General features: G+C 53.4%; 1 protein-coding gene across 1 annotated transcript in view; it reads left to right on the top strand.

Annotated features, from left to right (window-relative positions):
- FA2H (fatty acid 2-hydroxylase) overlaps positions 1 to 21730 on the top strand; it is a 52612-nt gene extending 30882 nt beyond the window's left edge. Inside the window, exons 3-8 of the mRNA XM_032614797.1 lie at positions 149 to 241; positions 10090 to 10232; positions 10836 to 10942; positions 17272 to 17444; positions 18790 to 19042; positions 20426 to 21730. Coding sequence (XP_032470688.1) covers positions 149 to 241; positions 10090 to 10232; positions 10836 to 10942; positions 17272 to 17444; positions 18790 to 19042; positions 20426 to 20505 — 849 coding nt within the window. The 3' untranslated portion in view covers positions 20506 to 21730. The remainder of the gene's footprint in view (positions 1 to 148; positions 242 to 10089; positions 10233 to 10835; positions 10943 to 17271; positions 17445 to 18789; positions 19043 to 20425) is intronic.
- Positions 21731 to 22108: the final 378 nt, after the last annotated feature.

The following is a 22108-nucleotide window of genomic DNA, read 5'->3' as shown; positions in this document are numbered from 1 at the left end:
CCTTTTTCAAGTGCACTCGGTGCCTTGATTTCTGCCCACCCTGCCCTGCCACGGTGCTCCCACCACTCCTGACTGCCTCATCGTGGGGCAGTTGGGGGTTCTCTTCTTCGCCCACTGTGGGTAATCCCCTTGTGTCTCCTCTCCCCAGGGCTCCGTGGAGAATGGGGCTGTGACCTCTGCAAGCACTCAGAAGACAGACCCTGCGATGGAGCCGAAGCTCAAAGCAGTGGACTGGGACAAGGTAGTGGGCACAAGACTGGGTGGGGTGGTGGTCGGGGCTCCAGGGCCGGAGGACAGGGTGCGTGGAGCCACAGGCTATGGTTAGTCATGACGTTTGCCCAGGGAAGATGAGGACCGAGGAGCAGGTGCCCACAGCTCACAAGCACGACCTGGGCTGAGTTATGGTGGGTCTGGGGAAACGACACACGAGATCTGTGCAGAGCCAGGCTCCAAAGACCCCCGAGGGAGGTCTCCCACAGGGACCCCTGCAGCTGAGAAGGGCACGATGACAGGGTCAGGAGGCCTAGACACGCCCAGCTTGGCCAGTGCACAAGGCAGAGCTGCCCCAGGTGCCGGCGACCACTCGCAGGAGTGACTGGCACGGGAGCCTGCGGAGGCCGGCCGAGAAAGGGCTGCAGCCTTCTGTAGCATGGTGCTGGGAGACCAGCATCTTGCTGTGACTAGGCACACCCATTTCCTGGCTAGGGAAGTCCTAGAGGAGCTGGGTAGTCACAGGTGGCAGTGGAGTCAAGAGGAGGGAGGGGTAGCATTGCCTGGGGGTTCTGGAGAGAACCAGACCTGGGTGTCATTTCCTTCCAACCTGGGTCATAGGACTTTCTCAATGTCATGTCGCCATTTCCTCCTGTAATAGACATAAGTGTGTATGTCTATAAATGTCCCCAACCTGTGCTGGACACTGGGAACAAGAGACCAACAGGACAGGCCATTGCTTTCAGGGAGCTCACAATCTGGTGCGGAGGGCAGATCTCCCCCCAAACATGTTATTACAACATGGGGAGATGCAAGAACCACACCCAAGAGACACAGGTGACCAGAGGAGGCCCCCACTGATTGTTTGCTGGGCCCCTTTTGCCAGGACTCCTGAGGCCCTGATCCCAGGAACTCAGAGATGGCATCTGTCACGTGGGAATCGCCTCTGCCTCTGGGGAAGCCCATCAGCCCAGGGCTAAGACGCCTTCGGGTGCTTCACTAAAGAGGCCGGGACAAGTTGTCCTGTGCTCCATCCCCTTCAAGCAGGCCTGTGACCGAAAGGGAAATTGAAGGCCATCAAGGGGAAAGGCTTGCATAGGCCACGCCGTATGTTCCCAGAGGGCTCACTGGACCTGGTCTCCTGACCTTGATGCCGGACTCAGCCACGATTGCTCATTGCCCAGGCCAGGGGCACAGGTTGAGGGTCTCAGTACAAATGGCTGACTTCTCTGGAAACTCTGGGGACCTGGGCTTGTTCTGCACGAGGGCAGGATGGAGGGGGAGACAGCCAGCTTGAATGGGACAAGGATCCTGGAAGCTGGTGGAGTCAGGACCTCGACTTGAAAAAGGAGGAGCTGTGGTGGGAGACGAGGAAGGTGTGGGGACGAGGGTAGGACCAGAGAGTGAGCTGCAGCATATCGAGCTCTGAGGCTCAGCGGCCAGTGGACGGTGCTGAAAGGACCACGTGAAGAGGGGTCCTTGGGGCCAGCATCTGTGGGCTTGGTTTAGGGGTTGAAGGTTGGAAAGGAAATACTCTACAGAGAGCTGAGCAGGCCTGGGGTGGGGAGGCAAGAAAGAATTGTCCTAGAAGGGAGGGGACTGTCACCTGAGCCTGGCTGGGGACTGGCAGATCACTGCTCAGGGGAGGGGTCCTCCCAGTTTCCCTGGGCTGCCCTGGCCACAAGGCAGAGGGATCAAGTCCCCCAGGCCTGTTCCGCCATCCACCCCGCCCCTACCCAAGGGGAAGAGAGACCTCCCCTCCCTCTCCTCCCCGGGCCCCGCCCAGGCTCCTCTCCAGCACATCCTGGTCATACCTGACTCACCTTCCCCGCCTCTGTCATTCTCTCTCTCACGCACACTCTCTCTCTCTTCCTCCTCTCCCTCTTCCTTTGTCCCTGGGCTGAGAGAGAGGGGCAAGGCCTGGCCCAAGAGGCGGTGTGGAGACCCACTGGGAGCAATGGGGGGTCAGCTTCATGCCTCCCCCAGGCCCTGAGAAGACCCAGCTCGAGGAACTCACTTCCCAGGGAGAGCGGACAGTGCTTTCCTTGCTTTTTTCTCCTTTTTTATTCATCTACCACGTGGTCAGTCCCAGCCCCTTTGCGGGGAGACGAGAGGCTGGGAGACCCCCCGTCTGTTTCTGACCCAGGCCAGGGTCTGGACCTTGAGGAGCTCTAGAGAAAGGCCAAGAGGCAGCAGCTTTGTCTCAGCTGGGGGTCCGGGGCCTGGGGTGGACTTGCCAAAGGTAACCCTTCATGTTTTGCATTCACGGGAAGCCCCTCTAGGTGCTGCTAAGGAAGGGAGTCTTGGTTACCATGGCCCAGCCTCCCTGGTCCTAGAAGCTGGGGGACAGAGTCAGCCATGCTGGAAAGAGTGAGGGAAACTGGGACGGGGGTGCTGGGGCAGAGAGTGGAGGGCGGAGGGTTCTGAAAAGACAGGAGAAAAGGCCAGGAAGCAAGCCCAGGGGGCCCCGCCCTGCTTAGAGGTGCAGTATCATCTGACTCTCGAGCTCTGCATGGGATTTTATTGGAACAATTTCTGAATCATACCTTGCATCACCTCTTGGGCAGGACCCAAGTTTCCTTGTGGGACAAGAAACCAGGTTGTATCTCCTTACCCCACACTACGCCCTACATGTCTCTCCCTGTTTCCTGGAACCCAGCCAGCTCGGAAGCTACCCCAGTAGAGGTAGACAGAGCGCCCACTGCTCCTGGCAGAATTCTGGGCACACCAGTTCCATTTGTCCCACGACCTCTTTTGCTCCTTCACTGTGTCCTTGGCAGGGCTTCCCATTAGGGGGCCAGGGTCCTGGGAACCAGATTGAACTAGTGTGATTTGAGGGGTTTGCAGAACCCCCTGCCCAGATCCCCCTGGACAGCTAACAGGACAGTTAACGGGAGTTAAAACTGGATTAACTCTGCGTTCATTGAGCTCTTACCCTGTGCCAAACACAGGATAAGAGCTTTAGGCTAAGCACTTTAATGATACTATCTTTTATCAACAACACAAGGCGATAGTGATCCTGATTTAACTAATGAGGAAGTTCTTCAGCCCAAGGTCAAAGTCACTCTGCTGGTTAGCGGAGGGGATCACAGCTGAGCCCCCTGCCCTGCCCCCTCCATGTGTCCTGGAGCCCTTCCACCCTGGTGGCTGGCCAAGAATATGACGTTGAGGCCTGTGACTGGGAGGGGTGTGTGGCAGAAGGCAGGGAGGAGGCCGAGCAGGTACTCAGGGAGGTGTCTTCAAAACTTGGCACCTCCTCTCTGCATCCTGCTTCCCTCAGGCTCCTGGAGGCCGCCAACAGGTGTCACAGAGCAAACTGCAGCTCCCCAACCTCCCTGCGCCTACACACACACACACACCCCTTGGCATCAGGAGCTGCCTGGCAAAGATGTTGATTTTGCCCAGTGAGTTTTACCCTTTCACAACCCTCACATAAGTCACTGAGAACCTGGGCAAGTAACACCTGGATGGGAACCAGTGCCCCTCGGGCAGCCGCCCCTGGGACAGGGCCGACCTCGACACCATGGGTGCTGGCTTCCTCCCCAGGACTCTGCCCCCCAGTCACCTGGGGCCCCCTTGAGCCTCCCTTCTCCCTTTGGCCCGCCCCACAGTAGGGGTATGGAGGGTCTGGCTGCAGAGGGATCCACAGGGGGTCCCCAGGATTGTCCTCCTGGCAAAGAGCCTCTCAAGTTTCCTCCCTGCTCATCCCCTTGCCCGGAGGTCTGGGCCCCTCTTCTAAAGAGCTCAGCTATGCTCAAAAAATACCCCTCGGGGAGACACCAGGCAGGCTGGCTGGGGGGCAGGAGGTGCCACTGGGTGACCACAGGCAGTTGCGGCCTGTTTCTCCATCAAGAAGAAGGAGGAAATTATTCCTGCCCTGTATTGTGTGAGGTATCGGAAAGTGAGCTGCCAGTGAAAGACCACCCCGCCTGGCCTTGGGCCGGGCACCCGGGGCAGGACTGCAGTGGTACTGGCTTTCTGCACAGCATGCCATCCTTCCTCTCTCCCTGGGCCTTGGCCCATTCGACCCCCCCGCTCCCTGTCACTCTCATCCCCTGGACCTTCGCAGCGGGGAGCATGAGGCCACCTCCTCTGGGTACGGGAAGGTTATAGGGCACGGGCAGGGGAGGCAGAACACGCCCCTGTGGACTTGAGCTTGTCCAGCTGGGAGCCCCCAGTTAGACCTCAGGGCATAGGCCTGCATTCACCCCTGCAAGGCCACCAAGAGCCGCTGCACTAGACACCCCTGCTGGATCCCTCACAGACTCTGTGCGAGAGAACCCACTGCCGTGGGGGTCCTGAGCCAGCTGAGAGCGGGCCTCCTGGCCTTGTGGTTAGGACCTCGGGCTTCGGAGCTGGGCGGCTGAGGTGCAGCATATGTAGCTGAGCATCTAGCCTAAGTCTCCTCATCTGTCAAATGAGCTCATCAGAGGCCCCAACTCTTAAAATTCTAGCTTCCAAGAATATTGGACCTGAAGTCTGAGCCCGGGGGCCTGTTACAAGGATACAGAAACAGTGGTTGGAATTCTCGTCCTTCCCTGGGCACCGTCCCCCGCCCCGCCCCCGCTCCTGCTGGTGGGAAGCCCCTCCCCCACCACCCTGGCCCAGAAAGCTGCCCTAGAGCTGTGAGCTCTGGGGTTTGGGTACACATTTCTTTCAACAATCGCCTCAGCTCACAGCTGCGATGGTGGGAGGAGCTGCTGACAGAGAGCAGCTGCCCCCTCTCCCCACATTTGTCCCTCGCTCTGTCTGGGGATGAGCAGATTCCCACTCCTGAGCTGGGGCTGCCCCTGGAAAGAGTTATGTGCCACCTGGCCCCTGTGCTGCCCAGGAGGAGGGGCCTCTGGAGAATGGGTGGGGCGAGAAAAGAGGCCCCCTCCCCACCCTGGCAGCGCCCTTCCACCCACCCTCTGGGCAGCAGGCTGCCCTTTCCCCCCCCCCCACCCCACCCCGCTGGCCCTGCTGCAGCTGCATTCCTGGCATAGCCCGGGGAGACTCCCTCCCCTCCCTCCCGTTAGGGCAGGGACAGAGCTGCATGGGGGAGGGGAATGGGACACCAGGTGCTTGGGCCAAACTCACCCCGACTTACACGACTTACACGTGTGCTCCCTGGGACTTGGCCTGTTGCTCTGGGTCTTTGAGTTCACTCAAGCCCGCCCCCCCCCACCCTCAACAAGTGCACTCAAGAGCAGTTTCTGGACATATCCTTACCCTCATCCATGCAGTCTGGCTTTAGCTGGGTGACCCTGAGTGAATCACTTGCCCTCTCTGAGCATCAGGTTCCACAGCTGTAAAAGGAGGATTTGCTATCGTGAGGGTAGCAACGGAAACCCCCAGATGCCTGGGAACTGGAGGCCTGATCAGTGGGCTGTTCCCCCCTCCTTCCCCCACCCAGCCTCCTTCCGAGGCCCGCAGACCTTTGCTGATGCCTTCCCTGTCTCCCCTGAGCCTTAGGAAGTAGGGGTGGGAGAGGGCCAGAAGCAGGCACCAGCTCTGGAGGAAGAGAGCCGTTTATGTGGGAGGATTAAGGGGCCAAGCGGTCCCGGCCAGGTAGAGTAGGAAGTGAAATTTATCCTGAGCCCCTTCCCACCTCATTGGATCCGAGCCATCATCTCTTGCCATACCCCTTCTCAGCCAGTTGCCATGTTGGAAATGACCAGCAAGCGAGAGGTGTTGAATTAGCACCCACCTGAGACTTTCTCATCAGTGAGCACAACTGGAAGAGAATTGAGAAGAGACACCCTGTGTGTGCATGTACTGTCTGAACCAGGGTGGAGCCCATGGTGAATGTCCCAGCTCCTGGGAGATTGTGTGGAGGATGTTACGAGCTTGGGGGGGGGGCGGGAAGGGAGGCTCCTACTACAGGACCAACCAGCCCTATCTGAAGAGTCACCTGACCCCTCCTGGCCTCAGTGTCCTCCTTCTCAAAGTGGAGAGGAAGTCAGCCAAGCTGCATTTCTACACTTAATGTGGAAGGGTAGCTTTACTGCCCCTGGCGTAGCAGCACTGCCAGCAGGGAGAGTGCAGGTGTCAGCCTTTGAGGACTGAGGGCGATGTTTGCAGACAGGAAAGTGAGCTTCTTGGGATTCCTCCGCCGTGGTCCTTCATCCCCCAGGGTGAAGTGGCCCTTCCTGGGCACCAGTGAGGGCTACCTTGCAGAAATGCACGGGGGGCTAGACACAGAGCCCAGGTTCCAGGCCCTCCAAGGCCAGCCAGCAGGTCAGAGGACCCTTAGGACCAACTCAAGACAGCAAGTCCGCCCTTTGTACAGTGGCCAGTGCCCACTGGTCTAGCCAGGGAGGAACCCAAGTCATGTCCAAAGATCCAGTGGGCAACAGGCCATCAAATGAGAGATGCTTGTGTCTGGGAGGAGAGGCTGGCTCTGTTTCCATCATGCCTGTAAACAAGCAGCTCTCCGGCCATCTGACTCCTGCTTCTCCATACATTCTCTGTCCGTCTGTTCTGTTCCCTTCACAACAGGGTGTTAGATTCAGGCTGGAATCCCTGCTTGGTGCTAGACCTAGACGTTTCCTCCTGGGTCTCAACTGAATCAAGCTTATGAATCCCGTGCTGTTTTCTGTTCGCTTTACAAAATAAGGGCAAAACGGATCAACAGAAAAAAATTTCCCAAACCACTGCTTGGCTGACAGAGAGGCCTGCCTGTTCACATACCTGTGCCGCAGCTGGAAACGTTCCTTGTCTAAGGTAGCTGAGTCTGAATTAAGTGTCATGTGTAACATGCAAAAGTGGAACACGTAAAAACCAGGGCTTTCACTTGAGATAGATGGTGATAAGCTATGGATGCATATTATCATCCTTTGAACAGTAACTAAGAAATATACAAAAAGGCATAGCTAAAATGCCAACAGAGCAGATAATATAGAATAGTTTAAATTCTTGATCAACACAAACAAGTCAAGAAGGGAAGAACAGAGGAGGCAAACAGAAAGCAAATAGCAAGACAACATTAAATGTAAATGGACTGAATACTCCAATTAAAAGGCAGAGCGTGTCTGACTAGATCGAAAAGCAAGACCCAACTATACACTGTCTGCAAGAGATGCACTTTAAATTTAAAGGCGTGTGCAAGGTGAAATTAAAAGGGTGGGGAAAGAAAGACCATGCAAACACCAAGTATAAGGAAGCCTTGCTAAAATCAGACAAAGTGGACTTCAGGACAAGGAGTGTTACCAGGGACTGTTTCCCAATAATAAAGAGGCCAATTCATCAAAAATGTCTTAACTGGACAGCCTTGGGCAAGTTACTCACCTTCAATTTCCTCATCTGCAAACGACAACAATAAAAGTACCCACCTAGTTATGGGTACAGTGAGGATCACAGGATTTAACTCACGTCAGGTGTTTAGAAACATGCTTGGCACATAACCAGTGCTCTGTGACTGTTAGCCCTCATTTCCTGACACCACGTCCCTGTCACCCACAGTGGCCACCAAATGCCCTGCATTGGATGTTCATTGACACCCACTGAGTACCAGACACTGGGCACATGGCGCCCTCTCTCCTATTGTGGGTGGTGGGTCCAGGCACACCCGGCTTTACAGATGAGAGAGCCGAGAGGCTCTGAGAGGTAAAGGCACTTGCCCAGGATCCCACAGCTGATAAAAGGCAGAGTCAGGCTTGGAAGGTGGTCACCTGACTCCAAGGTCATTTTTCTTTACTGATTTTGGTCTAGATTAATCTTCAATACACCGACTCATCAGAAATCTTCAAGGGCTTCCCATTGTCTTCAAGGGCTTCTGCAGCCTCCAAACTTTTTTGACCTTGCATCCCTATTAACTAAAACGTTTTGAGCACATTCTCCATTATATGTCCATTTAAATTATCTACAAATTATTTGTGCGAGCTAATGTACTCTTGTATTATGTACATTAGAAAACATTCAAATATGGTTTATATATGAAAGAAATATATCAAAAAGAGTCTCTAATATTTTCTCCTCACCTCTGGAGATCAGCCTGTGAGTATCCCTGGGGTACACATACATCCCTACCTTGGAGACAGCCAGCCTGGAAGATGAAGTGACAACTCCTGGGCCTGATACTGGGTGTTCTGTCATCTAAAGCCCTCAGAAGATCTCTTTCTACTGCCCCACAGACCAATGTCAAGGAATCAAATGGGCCACAATCATTCTCAACTCCACATCTATGCCCGTACTCTCTCCCCACCTCCTTTCCCTTCTCCCCCTTCCCAAGTATTCCCTATTGTATGAGCTCAACCCAAATCCTAGGTTCTGTGGCAAAGCCCTCCTCTCCTACCCTAGACCCGGGCGTTTGTACCAATCATTCTGCCTCCCAACCTCAGCCTGCCTGTATCACCATTAAGTTTTCTTGCCTGGCATGTCTCACCTTGCTGAGTACTTTATGTGGGTACCATTATTATTACTTCCATTTCATAGCTAGGTAAACTGGGGCTCAGAGAGGTCAAGTAATTTCCCCAAGGTCACACAGTAAGTGATAGAGCCTGTCTCTAGAGTCTGAACTGTGCTTCAGCACTAAGCTATGTGAAGCAAAGATGGTCTCTTATATTGTTGTTTATTCTTCCCAGCAACTAACATAGAAATATAGATATATGTCAAGCAAAGTGCTGAACGAATGATTGTTTGAATGGGTGAATGAATGAATTACACAGGCCACCACTAAGAAGAAAGCCCTTGGACTTCTCTGGTGGGGCAGTGGTTAAGAATCCACCTGCCAGTGCAGGAGACACGGATTCGAGCCCTGGTCCGGGATGATCCCACATGCCACAAAGCAACTGAGCCTGTGCGCCACAACTACTGAGCCTGTGCTCTAGAGCCCGCATGCCACAACTGCTGAGCTCGTGTGCCACAACTACTGAAGCCCACGTGCCTAGAGCCCATGCTCTGCAACAAGAGAAGCCACTGCAATGAGAAGCCCACGCACCACAATGAAGAGTAGCCCCTCCTCGCAGCAACTAGAGAAAGCCTGCACACAGCAACAAAGACCCAATGCAGCCAAAAATAAATAAATAAAAACACATAAATAAATTAAAGAAAAAAAAAGAATCTGCCTGCCAATGCAGGGAACGTTGGTTCGATCTGAGAAGATCCCACATGCCTCGAGGCAACTAAGCCCATGCGCCACCAACTACTGAGTGCACGCTCTAGAGCCTGTGAGCTGCAACCACTGAGCCCACACACCACAACTACTGAAGCCCTCGTGCTCTGGGGCCTGTGTGCTGCAACTACTGAAGCCCACGCCCCTAGAGCCTGTGCTCCACAACAAGAGAAGCCACTGCAATGAGAAGCCCACACACTGCAATGAAGAATAGCTCCCACTCACCGCAACTAAAGAAAAGCCTGTGCACATCAACGAAGACCCAGTGCAGCCACAAAAAAAAAAGAAGAAAGCCCTTGTTGGAAGAGAAAGGGCCTACTTGATTCCTAGTACAGAATGTATTGGCTCCTATACCTAAAGAATCCTGGTTAAGACTTCAAGCTTCATGCATGGCTGAATCTAGGCACTCAGATGTCATCACCAGGATTCAGTGTCTCCAGCTCCGGGCTTGGGCATCCTCTGTGTTGACTTCATCCTCAGGCAGCCTTCACTGGCAACTCCAGGGTCATGCCCTGCCAACCTAGCAATCCCAGCAAGAGGAGAGGGTTGTCCGATGGCTCATTGCACCAGCGTAGGCCATGGGCCTATCCTGGATCCCATTTCTGTGGCCCTCGGGTTGGGATGAACAGTTAGTCCCCAAGCACTGGAGCAGGAGGGTTGGTAGCTCCATACAGACCACATAAGCTGAGGTGGGGCTGGGGAGTAGGATGCTGTAACCAGGAGATGGGAGAACAAATATGCACAGGTGTGAATTTCAAGTGTCCACTTGACTTTATCTCTTGCAGGACCTGGTAGACTGGCAGAAGCCCCTACTGTGGCAGGTAGGCCACTTGGGAGAGAAGTACGATGAGTGGGTCCACCAGCCGGTGACCAGGCCCATCCGCCTCTTCCACTCAGATCTCGTCGAGGCCCTCAGCAAGACTGTCTGGTGAGCCCTGCTCTCGGACCATGGTGGGCTATCCCTCTCTCCTGATGGTGTCAGTCAGATGCAAAGAGGAAGGGTCAAATGGATCCCTCCCTGGAGCCCAGAGCTATACTGTAAGCTCTTGGCAATAGTGGAACATGCCATAGGCATAATCCATTCGTATGCATGATTTTGTCCACTGAGTGACAATCGAACATGTAGCCAGAAACCACTTTGAATGTCACTTCTGTTCTATTCCAGACTCCTGTGAGGGGTTTCTAGCCTTCCCTGACCATGGCAGACTATTTTGCCTGCAATTAGCCCCTCTGCCACAAGAGGTCAGCACCTATCTAGCTGCACTGTTAGCCAGAAGGACTTTTTTTTTTTTTTCCTGCCAGTAATTCATCTCAGAGACTGAGACAGACTCACAGCTTCTCTCTTCTTTTCTCCTCCTCCCCTCCCCATCCCCCACATCAGTGTCCCCTGGACCACAGGTCTCCATATGCTTTGTGCACATGCTTTGGTATCATCTCATCCCCCTCTAGTTGAGAGGTGTGTCTCTAGGGAAGTTGGACCCTCTCGAGCTTCTGTGCATGTATATCTCTCACCCTGACGACCTTCCTGCAGGTACAGTGTCCCTATCATCTGGGTTCCCCTGATGCTGTATCTCAGTTGGTCCTACTACCGAACCCTCGCCCAGGGCAACGTCCGACTCTTCACGTCCTTCACCACAGGTAAATGAAGTCATTTCACCAGGTGGCACAGCAGGGAGCTGAACTTGGAATGGTTCACGAACAGAACACAGATTAGAGCCTGGGAGAGAAGGATCCCAGAGTGTCCTAGAATGTCCCCCAGGGCAAAGGCCCGGCGGCAGAAGCCCTGACTCAGAGTAGCAACCCACTAACCTCTACTGAGCACTTATCACATGCCTGGTGCTTTCCAGGGACCATCTCATTTAACCCTCCCAACAGCCCCACAAGAAAGGTACACCCCTTTAGAGATAAGGAAATGGAACCTCAGGAAGTCAAGTGAGCAATTCAGGGTCACGTGGCTGGGATGTAGATGCTAGGTGCCACCCAGGTGGGCAGGGGACAGAGAGAAGGGCTGACATGGGGTGACTTTCAAAGAGCCTGTGAGGCTGAGTCTCTCAGGGCAGCCACAGGTTTGGGCCTCTTCTGCCAGCCTGCCTCCCAAGTTCATCACCTACCTTTGGTCTCCAGGTAATGTCACCTGCCCAGGTAATCTGTCCGTCCTGGCAGAACCTGTCTTGGGGAAGTGCTTGCCCATGGCAAATGGCTCAGACAGAGGCCGGGTAGGGGGACAGGTGGGAGAGGGGTGCTGGGAATAGCTCAGGTGGGCTTTCCTCTCCTGATCACATGTCATGTTCCCAACTGTGAGCCTCTGAACCCCTGTCGCTGCCAGACAGAGGCTCCTTCTCTCCACACTCCGAGGCTGTCTCCTGCCCGCCTCCCCCAGGAGCAGAAGTTGAGGGCTGAATGGTTTGGATGAGAGGGGCCACAGCCACAGCACCTGGAGCCCCAGTTTTCCCACCTGGTCCAGGATGGGGAGGTGCTGAGCCAGCTGCAGGAAGTTCCCCAGAGCCCAGGCTGCTCCCGGTCCCCCAGGGTTAATGTGTGCACCCCTCGAGCCAAGGTTACCCTTTTCTGCCCACGCTGAATAGCTCAGGCACAGCACAGGGCTTGTTGCTGAGACGTCCTGCTCACTGAATCACCCACTGTCTGCCGGGCGCTCCCCTAACAATCACCAACAGTGGCAGGGCCGCCAGGGCTGGGGCCAGAGGGGGAGTGGGATGCCAGAGCTTTGGCCCAGGTCCCTTTGCAGGATTCCTCCAGAGATGCCACTCGGTACCAGCTCCGGCCTGATGGGCTGACGGGGGTGATGCTGGGGTGAGGGGGCGGGCGGAGACTTGACCTATAGGAGGGGACTTTTCTGCGAGGCAGGGAGGGTGATTCGATGGCTTCATCAGAACCACGGGCCTCTGCAGAGAGCTGAAATGTGCTGTCTAATAAAGGTCTAGTGTAGGGGGTTAATGGGGCTGTGACCATGATGCCAGCGATGGTGGCATGAGAGCCGCACACGCCTCCCTCACCTGCAGCTCATCAGGCAAGGCACAGGCCACAGGCAGAAAAAAATAGAGCCACAAAGCAAGGCGAGTGGAAACTCAGCAGGGTCCCAGCACAGCTGCTGGACAAAGGGTGCACTGGAGTAAATGCAGGAGACTCAGGGTGCCAAGGAACAGTGGAAGCTGCATGGAGACACCAGTGCAAGGCTGAAATTCCTAGGTGCATGTGTGAAAATGCTTTGGAAAGTAGAGGGCTTCTGCACATCCAGGCTGGCCCCCAGCGCAGTTCCTGGAGGCACGTTAGAGTGAGTGCAGAGCAGCGTCCTAGGCAAGGATTCAGGCCTCCATGCAATTGTGGTGGGAGCCCCAGCAAAGGTCAAGACCAAAGTCTGTGGCCAGGGAATGCTTCTGTATGTCCAGTCCCTTCCCTGCTGACAAGAGAGCTACACAGCGAGGAAGGGCTCCTGCACTCTGGGGTGGGGGAGCTGGGAAACTCCTTCTCCCCCAACCAGGGATCCTCCAGAGCCCTGCAAGGAGAACTGAGAAAACACAGCACAAGGAGGACTGTGTGGAACTTAGATGTACTTTGACTCATTATATTTAAAAATTATAGTAGCTTCTTGTTATATATGAGGCATATTATATTATTATGATAAGTATTAATATACAGTATATTATTCTTATATATAAGATATATATTTATCACATAATCAGGTGTTATATTCCCTCTGTCTTAGCAACAGCCCTTCACAAGTGGTAGGATATTTTACTGTTGAGAAAACACGTAGATGGTACAGAGCTGGGATCTGAACCCCGGTCTGCAAATCCAAAGCCCAGGCTCCCTGCACTTCACCAGAGTGTCCTGAAAGACCCCAGAGGTGTCCAGCCTTCCCTCGAAGTGGGACCTGGCCAACCAGAGCAGCCCAGCCAGGGCTGGATGGCTACCGACAGGGAGTGCTGTCAGGCATGTGTCTCATGCCAGATGTGGACACAGCAGGCCCCACTGATGAGCGATGTCAGACCAGCTCAACGCCTGATTTCAGAAAGATTGGCTGGGTCCTTTGGGGATTGAACCTTAGCTGCGTTGTGTTACTTTCCAGGCAAGGTGTGAAAAATCCTTCCTTAGCTTAGAGACTCATTTGGAACCGTCTATCAGAACGGCCCTGGGCCTGATATCTGGTCCACAGAGCAGGAAAGTCACGTCTCCTCCTCACCTTCCTGGGCTCTCTCCTTACTCCCTAGTTCCCTGTGGTCATTCACGCTGGGCACAGTCCTTCAGAAGTGCTTTCTTAAACAGAACCAGAGGCTGCCCCTGTTCTGCCCTTAGAGCAGTACGGGTCAAATCTCATCTTTGTCTAGCCCTCCAGAGAGACTTGGGCTGGCCCATGAATCTCCCACGAGTGTCTGAGCACCTGCTGTGTTAAGCACAGGAGATACAGAACAAAATACCCACTCTGCCCATAAAATGCTCACAACCTGGTGGGGACAAGTGAGTAAAACGGCAGCCATAGCTCAACCTGATGAAGGATGATGTGGCAGGCCTCAAACCCGGCCCAGGTGGGGGCAAAGGGTGTCTGCAGAGGCTTCTCACAGGAGGAGACACGTGGGGTAAGGAGGGGAGGGAGGGAATTCCAGCAAAGGAAAAGATATGTGTGGGTGGGGAACGCGGGCATCTCAGGAGCCACAGGTGGTTCGGTTTGGCCTCCGTACAGGGTGATGGGGCAGTGAGGCAGGGATGTGTTTGGCAGGGCTGGGTCTCAAGGGAGCTCGAGTGCCAGGCTAGGGGTTTGGACTTTACCTAGAGAGAACGAGGCACCACAGGAGGGTTTTAACAGCATGTAGGGGCGGAGAGTTGGAGTAGGAAGCTGATGCAGCCACCAGGTGATGAGGTAGTGGGAGCGTCAGAGCAGTGAACTGACCCAAGAGATTCTTTTTTAAATTGAGGTGAGATACATATAACATAAAATGAACCATTCTGAAGAGAACAATTCAGTGGCATTTAGTACGTTCACAATGTTGTACCACCACCACTTTTGTCTAGTTCCAGAAGGTTTTCATCACCCCAAAAGGAAACCCCACCCGCACAGAAGCTCCCCATTCCCCCCTCGTCCAGCCCCTGGCAACCACCAGTCTACTTCTGTCTCTCTACATTTGCCTATTCTGGACATGCCATATAAATAGACTCCTACAGAATGTGGTCTTTTGTGTCTGGCTTTTTTTTTACTTTGCCAGAAGATATTAAAGAGAGGCAGCTGACAGAGCTTGGTGACAGGTTGGACACGGGAGACAGGAATAAGTTGAGCCTTAGGTAATGTGTGGAAGTCATTAACCCCCGCACTGAGGTGCAGCCTGGGGTGACAGGGTGGGCAGGAAGGAAGAAGAAGATGATTGGCTTCATTTGGAAGCTGCTGACCTTGGAGGCGGGGCTGTGGACAGCTGCATGGAGATGCCCAGTAGCAAGTGGCCGTCCGGGGCTGAGCTGGAGGCATAGATCTGGGGCTTGTCAGCAGGCAGGTGCGGCTGACATCCTAGATCAAACAGAGAGCATATAAGAGGGGAGGGTCAAGGTTTTGACCCTGGGGACAGAGGCAGTTTCCACGATGGAGCCTGACAAAGGGCATCTAGAGAAGAGGAGGAAAGCCAAGTATCCCAGCAGGCAGGGAGTGGAGCTGTGTGTTCAGACCTTGTTGGTTCCAGTTCCTTTGAGGATCTGAAAATTTGTGGACTCAACCCCCAGAAAGATGCACACAGATGCATCGTTTGGGATACCATGTTAGCAGGTTCACTCTGCAATCCGACCAAGGACTCTGGGTATTCATAAACCTCAGGATGGGAACTTACGGGGTTACAGATTCAAAAATAGAGTGGTCGGGCTTCCCTGGTGGCGCAGTGGTTGGGAGTCCGCCTGCCGATGCAGGGGACACAGGTTCGTGCCCCGGTCCGGTAAGATCCCATATGCCGCGGAGCGGCTGGGCCCGTGAGCCATGGCCGCTGAGCCTGCGCGTCCGGAGCCTGTGCTCCGCAACGGGAGAGGCCACAACAGTGAGAGGCCCGCGTACAGCAAAAAAAAAAAAAAAAAAAAAAAAGAGAATGGCTAGCTTTAGAAAACAGTTTGGTAGTTTCCCCAAAAGTTAAACATAGTTGCAGTAGGTGCCAGCAATTCTACTCCTAGGCATGTACCCAAGGCAACTGAAAACATACGTCCACATAGAAAAAATCGCACATGAATGTTCATAGCAGCATTATTCATAATAGCCAAAAAGTAGAAACAACCCAGCTGTCCATCAACTGAGGAGTGGATAAACAAATGTGGTGCATCCATATTAATAAGGAATATTATTCAGCCTTAAAAAGGAATGAAGTTCTGATACACGCTACAACGTGGATGAACCTTGAAAACATTGTAAGTAAAAGAAGCCAGTCACAAAAGACCACATACTGTATGAGTCCATTGATACGAAATATACGGAATAGGCAGATGCAATAGACAGAAAGTAGATTAGGGGATTCCTGGCTCTGGGAAATGTCAGGGGTTGGAGGAAATGAGTAGTGACTGCTAATGGGTAATAGGTTTCTTTCTGGGGTGATAAAAATGTTCTAAAATTGTGGTGATGGTTGTACAACTCTGAGTATACTAAAAACCATTGAATTGTACACTTGAAATGGGTGAATTGTAAGTTATGTGAGTTATATTTCAGTAAAGCTGCTCCTTTTTAAAAGAGACAGCCAGTATAGCCAAAGCAATAGCTTGTGGAGAAAAGAAGTAGAGCTAAGAGGGTGAGCATAGACATGAAGAAAACTGTGACAAGAGCTGAAGTGTTGGTGAAGTCGAAGAATGGATGAAGTAGAGAAAGGAAACGAGAGCCGGAAGGACTGCAGGCTGTCCTCCGAGGGCTGGGCATGGGGAACCTCACACTTCATAATTACATCTCTCCAGTCTTCTGGTCTCTGGGCTAATCATCTTCAGGTTTTTCGCATCTTCCTCATATGCTATGATTTGAAGTATTGTTCATGAACCCATCTCTCCTTGGGTTTTCCTGGCCCTCCTGGCCCCCCAGTCCCTGGCGGTTAACATCTTCCACCAATAGCCCCCCAGCTCTGCTGGCTTCATCAGAATCGCCCCTTCCTCTCCTCCATGCTGCTGGGGCAAGGTCACTTTTTCCTTGTCCGTTCAGTCTTCTATAACAAAACATCACAGACTGGGTGGCTTGTAAACAACAGAAATGAATTCCTCACGATTCTGGAGGCTGGAAGTCCCAGATCAGGGTGTCAGCATGGTCAGGTGAGGGCCCTCTTCTAGGTCAAAGACTCATTGTATCCTCACACGGCAGAAAGGGGAAGAGTTCTCTCGAGCCTCTTTTATGAGGGAATTAGTCCTATTCACCCATGACCTAATCACCTCCCATCACCTTGGGGGTTAGGTTTCAACATATGAATTTGAGGGAACATGTTCCGACCATAGCACCAGGTAAAGGTCCAGTGCTGGCCATAGCTGTTCCTCTTACAGTCGCTTTAAGGAAGATCTCAGATGTCTAGCCAAATCTTACTCCAATACCAAAGCCAGACAAAGACACCACAAGAAAGAAAACTACAAACTAATATCACTGATGAATATAGATGCAACAGTCCTCAACGAAACACTAGAAAACTGAATCCTAGAACATATTAAAGGATTATACACCACCACCAAATAGGATTTATTCCAGAATGCAAGGGTGGTTCAACATCGGAAATCCATGTAATACCCCACATCAACAGTCCTCTGAGAGGACTCCTCCTAAGCTCAGCATAGATCGTCACAGCCTCCTTCCCATTTTGATTCAAAGGCCTCAATAGTGGGGCTGGGCCCCATAGCTGCCAGGCAAAGGGCAGCAGCTCCTAAGGTGATGGGGCCTTGAGACAGGACCTCTGGAGCTACCAGGCACGGCTGTGCCCTGGGGCTGTCTGCCCTGACCTTGCCTCTCTCCTGCCCCTCTGCAGAGTATTCGGTAGCCATGCCTGAGTCCATGTTCCCGGGCCTCTTCATGCTGGGGCTGCTCCTCTGGAGCCTAGTAGAGTACCTCATCCACCGCTTCCTGTTCCACATGAAGCCCCCCAACGACAGCTATTACCTCATCGTGCTGCACTTCATCCTGCACGGCCAGCACCACAAGGTGAGCAGGACAGGCTGTCACCCGGGTCCCACCCATGGGAGCTGCCCATCTTGGTGGGAGTCAGGTTGAGAGCGAGGGGGAATGTGACTGGGTGCGACTGGGTCCTAAGCTGCACCGGGCATGGACAGAGTGAGCATGTGTGTCCAACTTTAGTCCTCACAACAACTTCATTCCTTCATTTATTCATTCGTTCAGTAAATGCTCACTTAAGTGCTCACTATGTGCCGGGCACTGTTCTAGACACCATTGAACAAAACAGTCAAGAATCACTGCCCTTGTGGAGCTTCATTCTGAAGATGGTGCTACAGTTCTCCCCATTCCACAGACTGGCAGACTGAGGCTTGGGGAAATAAAGGAACTAAGGAATTCACCCAAGGTCACACCTGGATGTTGTCCCCTGTGGAATCCAGAGTCTGTGCTGTCAGCCATCCACCCCCCTGGGGCTCCTCAAGGGCAGCATCATGGTCCCAGAAGCTGGGATTGGAAGCCAGGTCTGCCCAGAGGAAGTTGTGTCCCCCTGCTGCTTCTCTGTCCCTGCACCATGCTGTTCTCGGCCTATCCCAGGGTCTCCATCCTCCCCCCTCCCTTCCTTCCTTCTTTGTCCTGGAGCTGGTGTTCTGGCACATGGCCAGCAAGTTCTGCTGCTCCTGGTCAGAGGGGAGGGAGGCCCACATCGGTATATTGCTCTCTGTCGCCTGATTTCTCTCTCTCCTCTTTCAGCCCAGAGAGGGTCTCTCCTCAGAATACTCACACAGTCTCTAAAATCTTACCTGTCTGCCAGGCCCTTGACTTGTGAAGCTCCGGAGCCAAAGACTAGGTTCTTTTGTTGTCTGGTTCACTGTGACAACACCCCCTTGGAAAAAAGAAGGCCACCTGGGGTGGGGGACCTGCCTGTTAACACCTCCAGCATCGTCTACCGTGTGCACCTTCATCACCCTCGGGCCGTGTCCAGGTGCCCCGCCTGGTACTTGGGGTGGGCGGCTGGGCCTCCTCCCCAGCACCGAGCAAATTCCAGAGCCACAGGGGCCTCTTCAGCATAAAGAGGGACTCTGCTCTGCGAGCATCCCGCCCACATCACACCCACCCCTGTTTTCTTGGCCGGTTTTCCAGGTCCCATCCTGGCTTGGAAATTGGGGGTGGGACAGACTCTCCAGGGCTTTTAGGCTTGGTGGCCCACCCTCCCCAAAGCCACCGAGGGTGCCAAGCCTACACCCGCCCTGGACTGTCTGGGCTGCACTGTCCCATCCCCCATGGGAGCACCTCTGGGCCGACATGCTGTGTGTGACCACAGTCAGGCCCTGGGGCCCCGGGCTGCGTCCTGACACATGAGCCCCTCCATCCACAGGCACCCTTCGACGAGTCCCGCCTGGTCTTCCCCCCTGTGCCAGCCTCTCTGGTGATAGCTTTCTTCTACGTGTTCTTACGGCTCATCCTGCCCGAGGCGGTGGGGGGCACCGTGTTTGCAGGTGGCCTCCTGGGCTACGTCATCTACGACATGATCCACTACTATCTGCACTTCGGCTCCCCGCACAAGGGCTCCTACCTGTACAACCTGAAGGCCCACCACGTCAAGCACCACTTTGCACATCAGCAGTCAGGTGAGGACCTGCTGGTGCCTCCCCACTTCCTCGTTTGTTCATTTCTTATTTGACAGCTACCCCTGAGCTTCTAGCCAGGGCCAGGCACGGTTCTGGGGATACACAGTCAGCAAGGCAAGCGTGGAACTCCCATCCTAGTCCCTGGTGCAGGGGGCTGTGCAGAGACAGACAAACAAGGAGACCAGTAAATAGCAAAGACCATTTCAGGCAGTGATAAGTGCCATAAAGAAAATAAAGCAAAGTGATGTTAGAGAAACCATGTCAGCAGGAGAGGGGACCCACACTGTTTAATAAGAATATGAGTCACAGATGGGATTTTACATTTTCTAGTAGCCACATTAACAAGTAAAATTAAACCAATGAAGTTAATTTTAATAATATAGTTTATGAAGCCAAATACAACCAAAATATTATCATTTCAACGTGTGATCAATATAAAAATTGGGAATTCCCTGGAGGCCCAGTGGTTAGGACTCAGAGCTTTCAGCCTGAGGACTCAGCCTGCCGTGGGCCCAGGTTTGATCCCCGGTTGGGGAACTGGGATCCCTCAAGCCGTGCGGCGTGGCCAAAAAAAATAAAATTGTTAATGAGAAATTTTACATTCTTTCCTTCTCTTAAGTCTTCGATATCCGGTGTGTTATCTTGCACTTACAAGCCCGTGGCCATTCAAGGGCTAAGCGTTCATTGGAAATACTTGATCCATATTTAGAGTTTATAAAATTTACAGTCAAAAAAGTAGATTCACATACATGAGTTGCTCCAAACGTGCCTAAAAGTTCTCCAGTAACTGAATCGAGTATAGCTTTTTACATTGAAATGTAAGTTAATTAAAATTAAATGAAACTGGGAATCTAGTCCCTCCATAGCTCAGGCCACATTTCCAGTGCTCAGAAGTCACGTGGGCTAGTGGCTACCCTGCTGGACAACAGAATGCTAGCTAAAGTGGTCCAGGAAGGTGTCACTGCAGAGACGTCATTAGAGCTGAGACCTGAATTAGGAGAAGCCAGCATCCAACGTCTGGAGAAAGAGCCTCCCAGGAGCAACAGGTGCGAAGCCTTGAAGCAGGAATGAACTTGGCATCTTCAAAGAGAAGGAGGCGGCTGGAGTGTGAGGCAGAGAGAGGAAGAGGCAGGCAGCAGCCAGGCTCTCCCAGGAAGCCAGGCCAGATAAGAAATTTGGGGTTATTCCAACGGTATCCTTGGGAGTCTAGAAACACTGGTACCCTGCTCTTGACTCCTGCCAGAATGGCCCTGAGAGTTGGAAAGGCCATCGGGGACTGATGTTGAAATCTTCCCCACGTGCTAGCCCCAGCTAGGCTCCCTTTCAAGCAGATTGACTCCTTCAAGAATGCCTCATCTTCTCCCCATTTGTCTCCCTCTCTAGGATTTGGCATCAGCACTAAATTTTGGGATCACTTTTTCCACACCCTTATTCTGGAAGAACCCCACCCGAAGATACAGTGACAACTCCCAGCCCTGTTGTCCTGCCCTCAGCCCCGCTGTGGCCCCTACCCCAGTCCACCCCCATCCAGACCCTGCAAAGAAGGTTTGCTTGACCAGGCAGTGCGGGCTTTGTCCGGTCCTTGGGCTTGGTGGAGGGTGCTGGGGAAACCCTGAAGCCCGAGGCTAACCCTGAGACTGCCCTCCTGACCCAGCACAGGAGGGTCACGTCCACTTGGTGGCCCAGTGGCCCTCAGGGACTAGCCCTCTCCTGGAGCATCCCAGCCTCTTCACTCACACCCCCGCCCAGTGCCTTAGCCCACAGGACTGCTTCAGGACCCAGCCAGTGGGGACTTTCTTAGGGGAGTGAAGGCAACTGACCCCTGGGACCAGCTGGTGTCCCACCTGTGTCTTAGCACCCTGGAGCTGCCAGTGTTGACAGTGAAGAGCGGGGTCTGCAGGGCCATGGCCCTCGTCTTCCCCACCTTCTGTTGCCAGGGAGTGTGTGGTGGCTCAGGCTGTTCTCCTGAGGACTGGAGGATGCAGAGGTGGATGGAGCACTGTCTGAAGAGGAGAAAGCAGGAAGCCTCCTACAGGCCATCCCCAATCCTGGGGCAGCACCTTTGTCCCCTGCCAATGACAAATGCCAGCTGCATCACCAGGTGCCTCAGGCTTTGACACATCCAGCACCCACACGCCTGGCCCTCACCTGTCTGTGCAGGTGGGCCGAGAGTAGCTGTTGCGGGTCTCAAGGCTGGAGGGAGCCCACGCCCCTTTCTTTAGGAAGCACCAGCTGCTCTAGCCATCTCTCTGCCTCCGGAATCACAAAGCTTTTCCCCAAGGGAGGCTAAAGAGACCTCTCCATGGATGGGAGCCCCATCCTGTCCCCAGCCATTGTCGACCTCCACCTGGCGTAAGTGGGCCCCTGCCCGCCTCACTCAGGACCCTTCCAGCCAGTGCCTCCTTAAGCTGAGAAGAAGCCTTGATGCGGTGCCTTATCTCCCAGCCCCTTCCACCCCAGCGGACGAGGTTCCCACCCTTTCTTCCTCATAACCAAAACCCTCGCTGCTCATAAGAGGGTCTTATTTATAAACTATATAAATACCCTTAGTCGGGCCCCAGACCAAGTAGCTGCTCAGATTGCCCTTTCTAATCCTACATGTCGAGCTTATGTAAAAACGTTTTTGTCTTATTTTTGTTCCCTTCTTACCCACAAACCGTTACTACTTGAAACTTTTTAAAAACTCGATGTGTGGGGCTTCCCTGGTGGCGCAGTGGTTGAGAATCTGCCTGCCAATGCAGGGGACACGGGTTCGAGCCCTGGTCTGGGAAGATCCCACATGCCACGGAGCAACTGCGCCCGTGAGCCACAACTACTGAGCCTGTGTGTCTGGAGCCTGTGCTCCGCAACAAGAGAGGCCACGACAGTGAGAGGCCCGTGCACGGCGATGAAGAGTGGCCCCCGCTCGCCGCAACTAGAGAAAGCCCTCGCACAGAAACGAAGACCCTACACAGCCAAAAATATAAATAAATAAATGAATTAATTTAAAAAAAAAAAAAAAAAAAAAAAAAAAAAAAAAAAAAAAAAAACTCGATGTGTGTAAAGGCTAAAGGGAAGCAGTTTGAC

The sequence above is a fragment of the Phocoena sinus genome, chromosome 19 (assembly GCF_008692025.1).
Source record: "Phocoena sinus isolate mPhoSin1 chromosome 19, mPhoSin1.pri, whole genome shotgun sequence".
NCBI lineage: Eukaryota > Metazoa > Chordata > Mammalia > Artiodactyla > Phocoenidae > Phocoena > Phocoena sinus.
The sequence above is the reverse complement of the archived record's forward strand: the minus strand, read 5'-3'. Positions and strand labels throughout refer to the sequence as shown.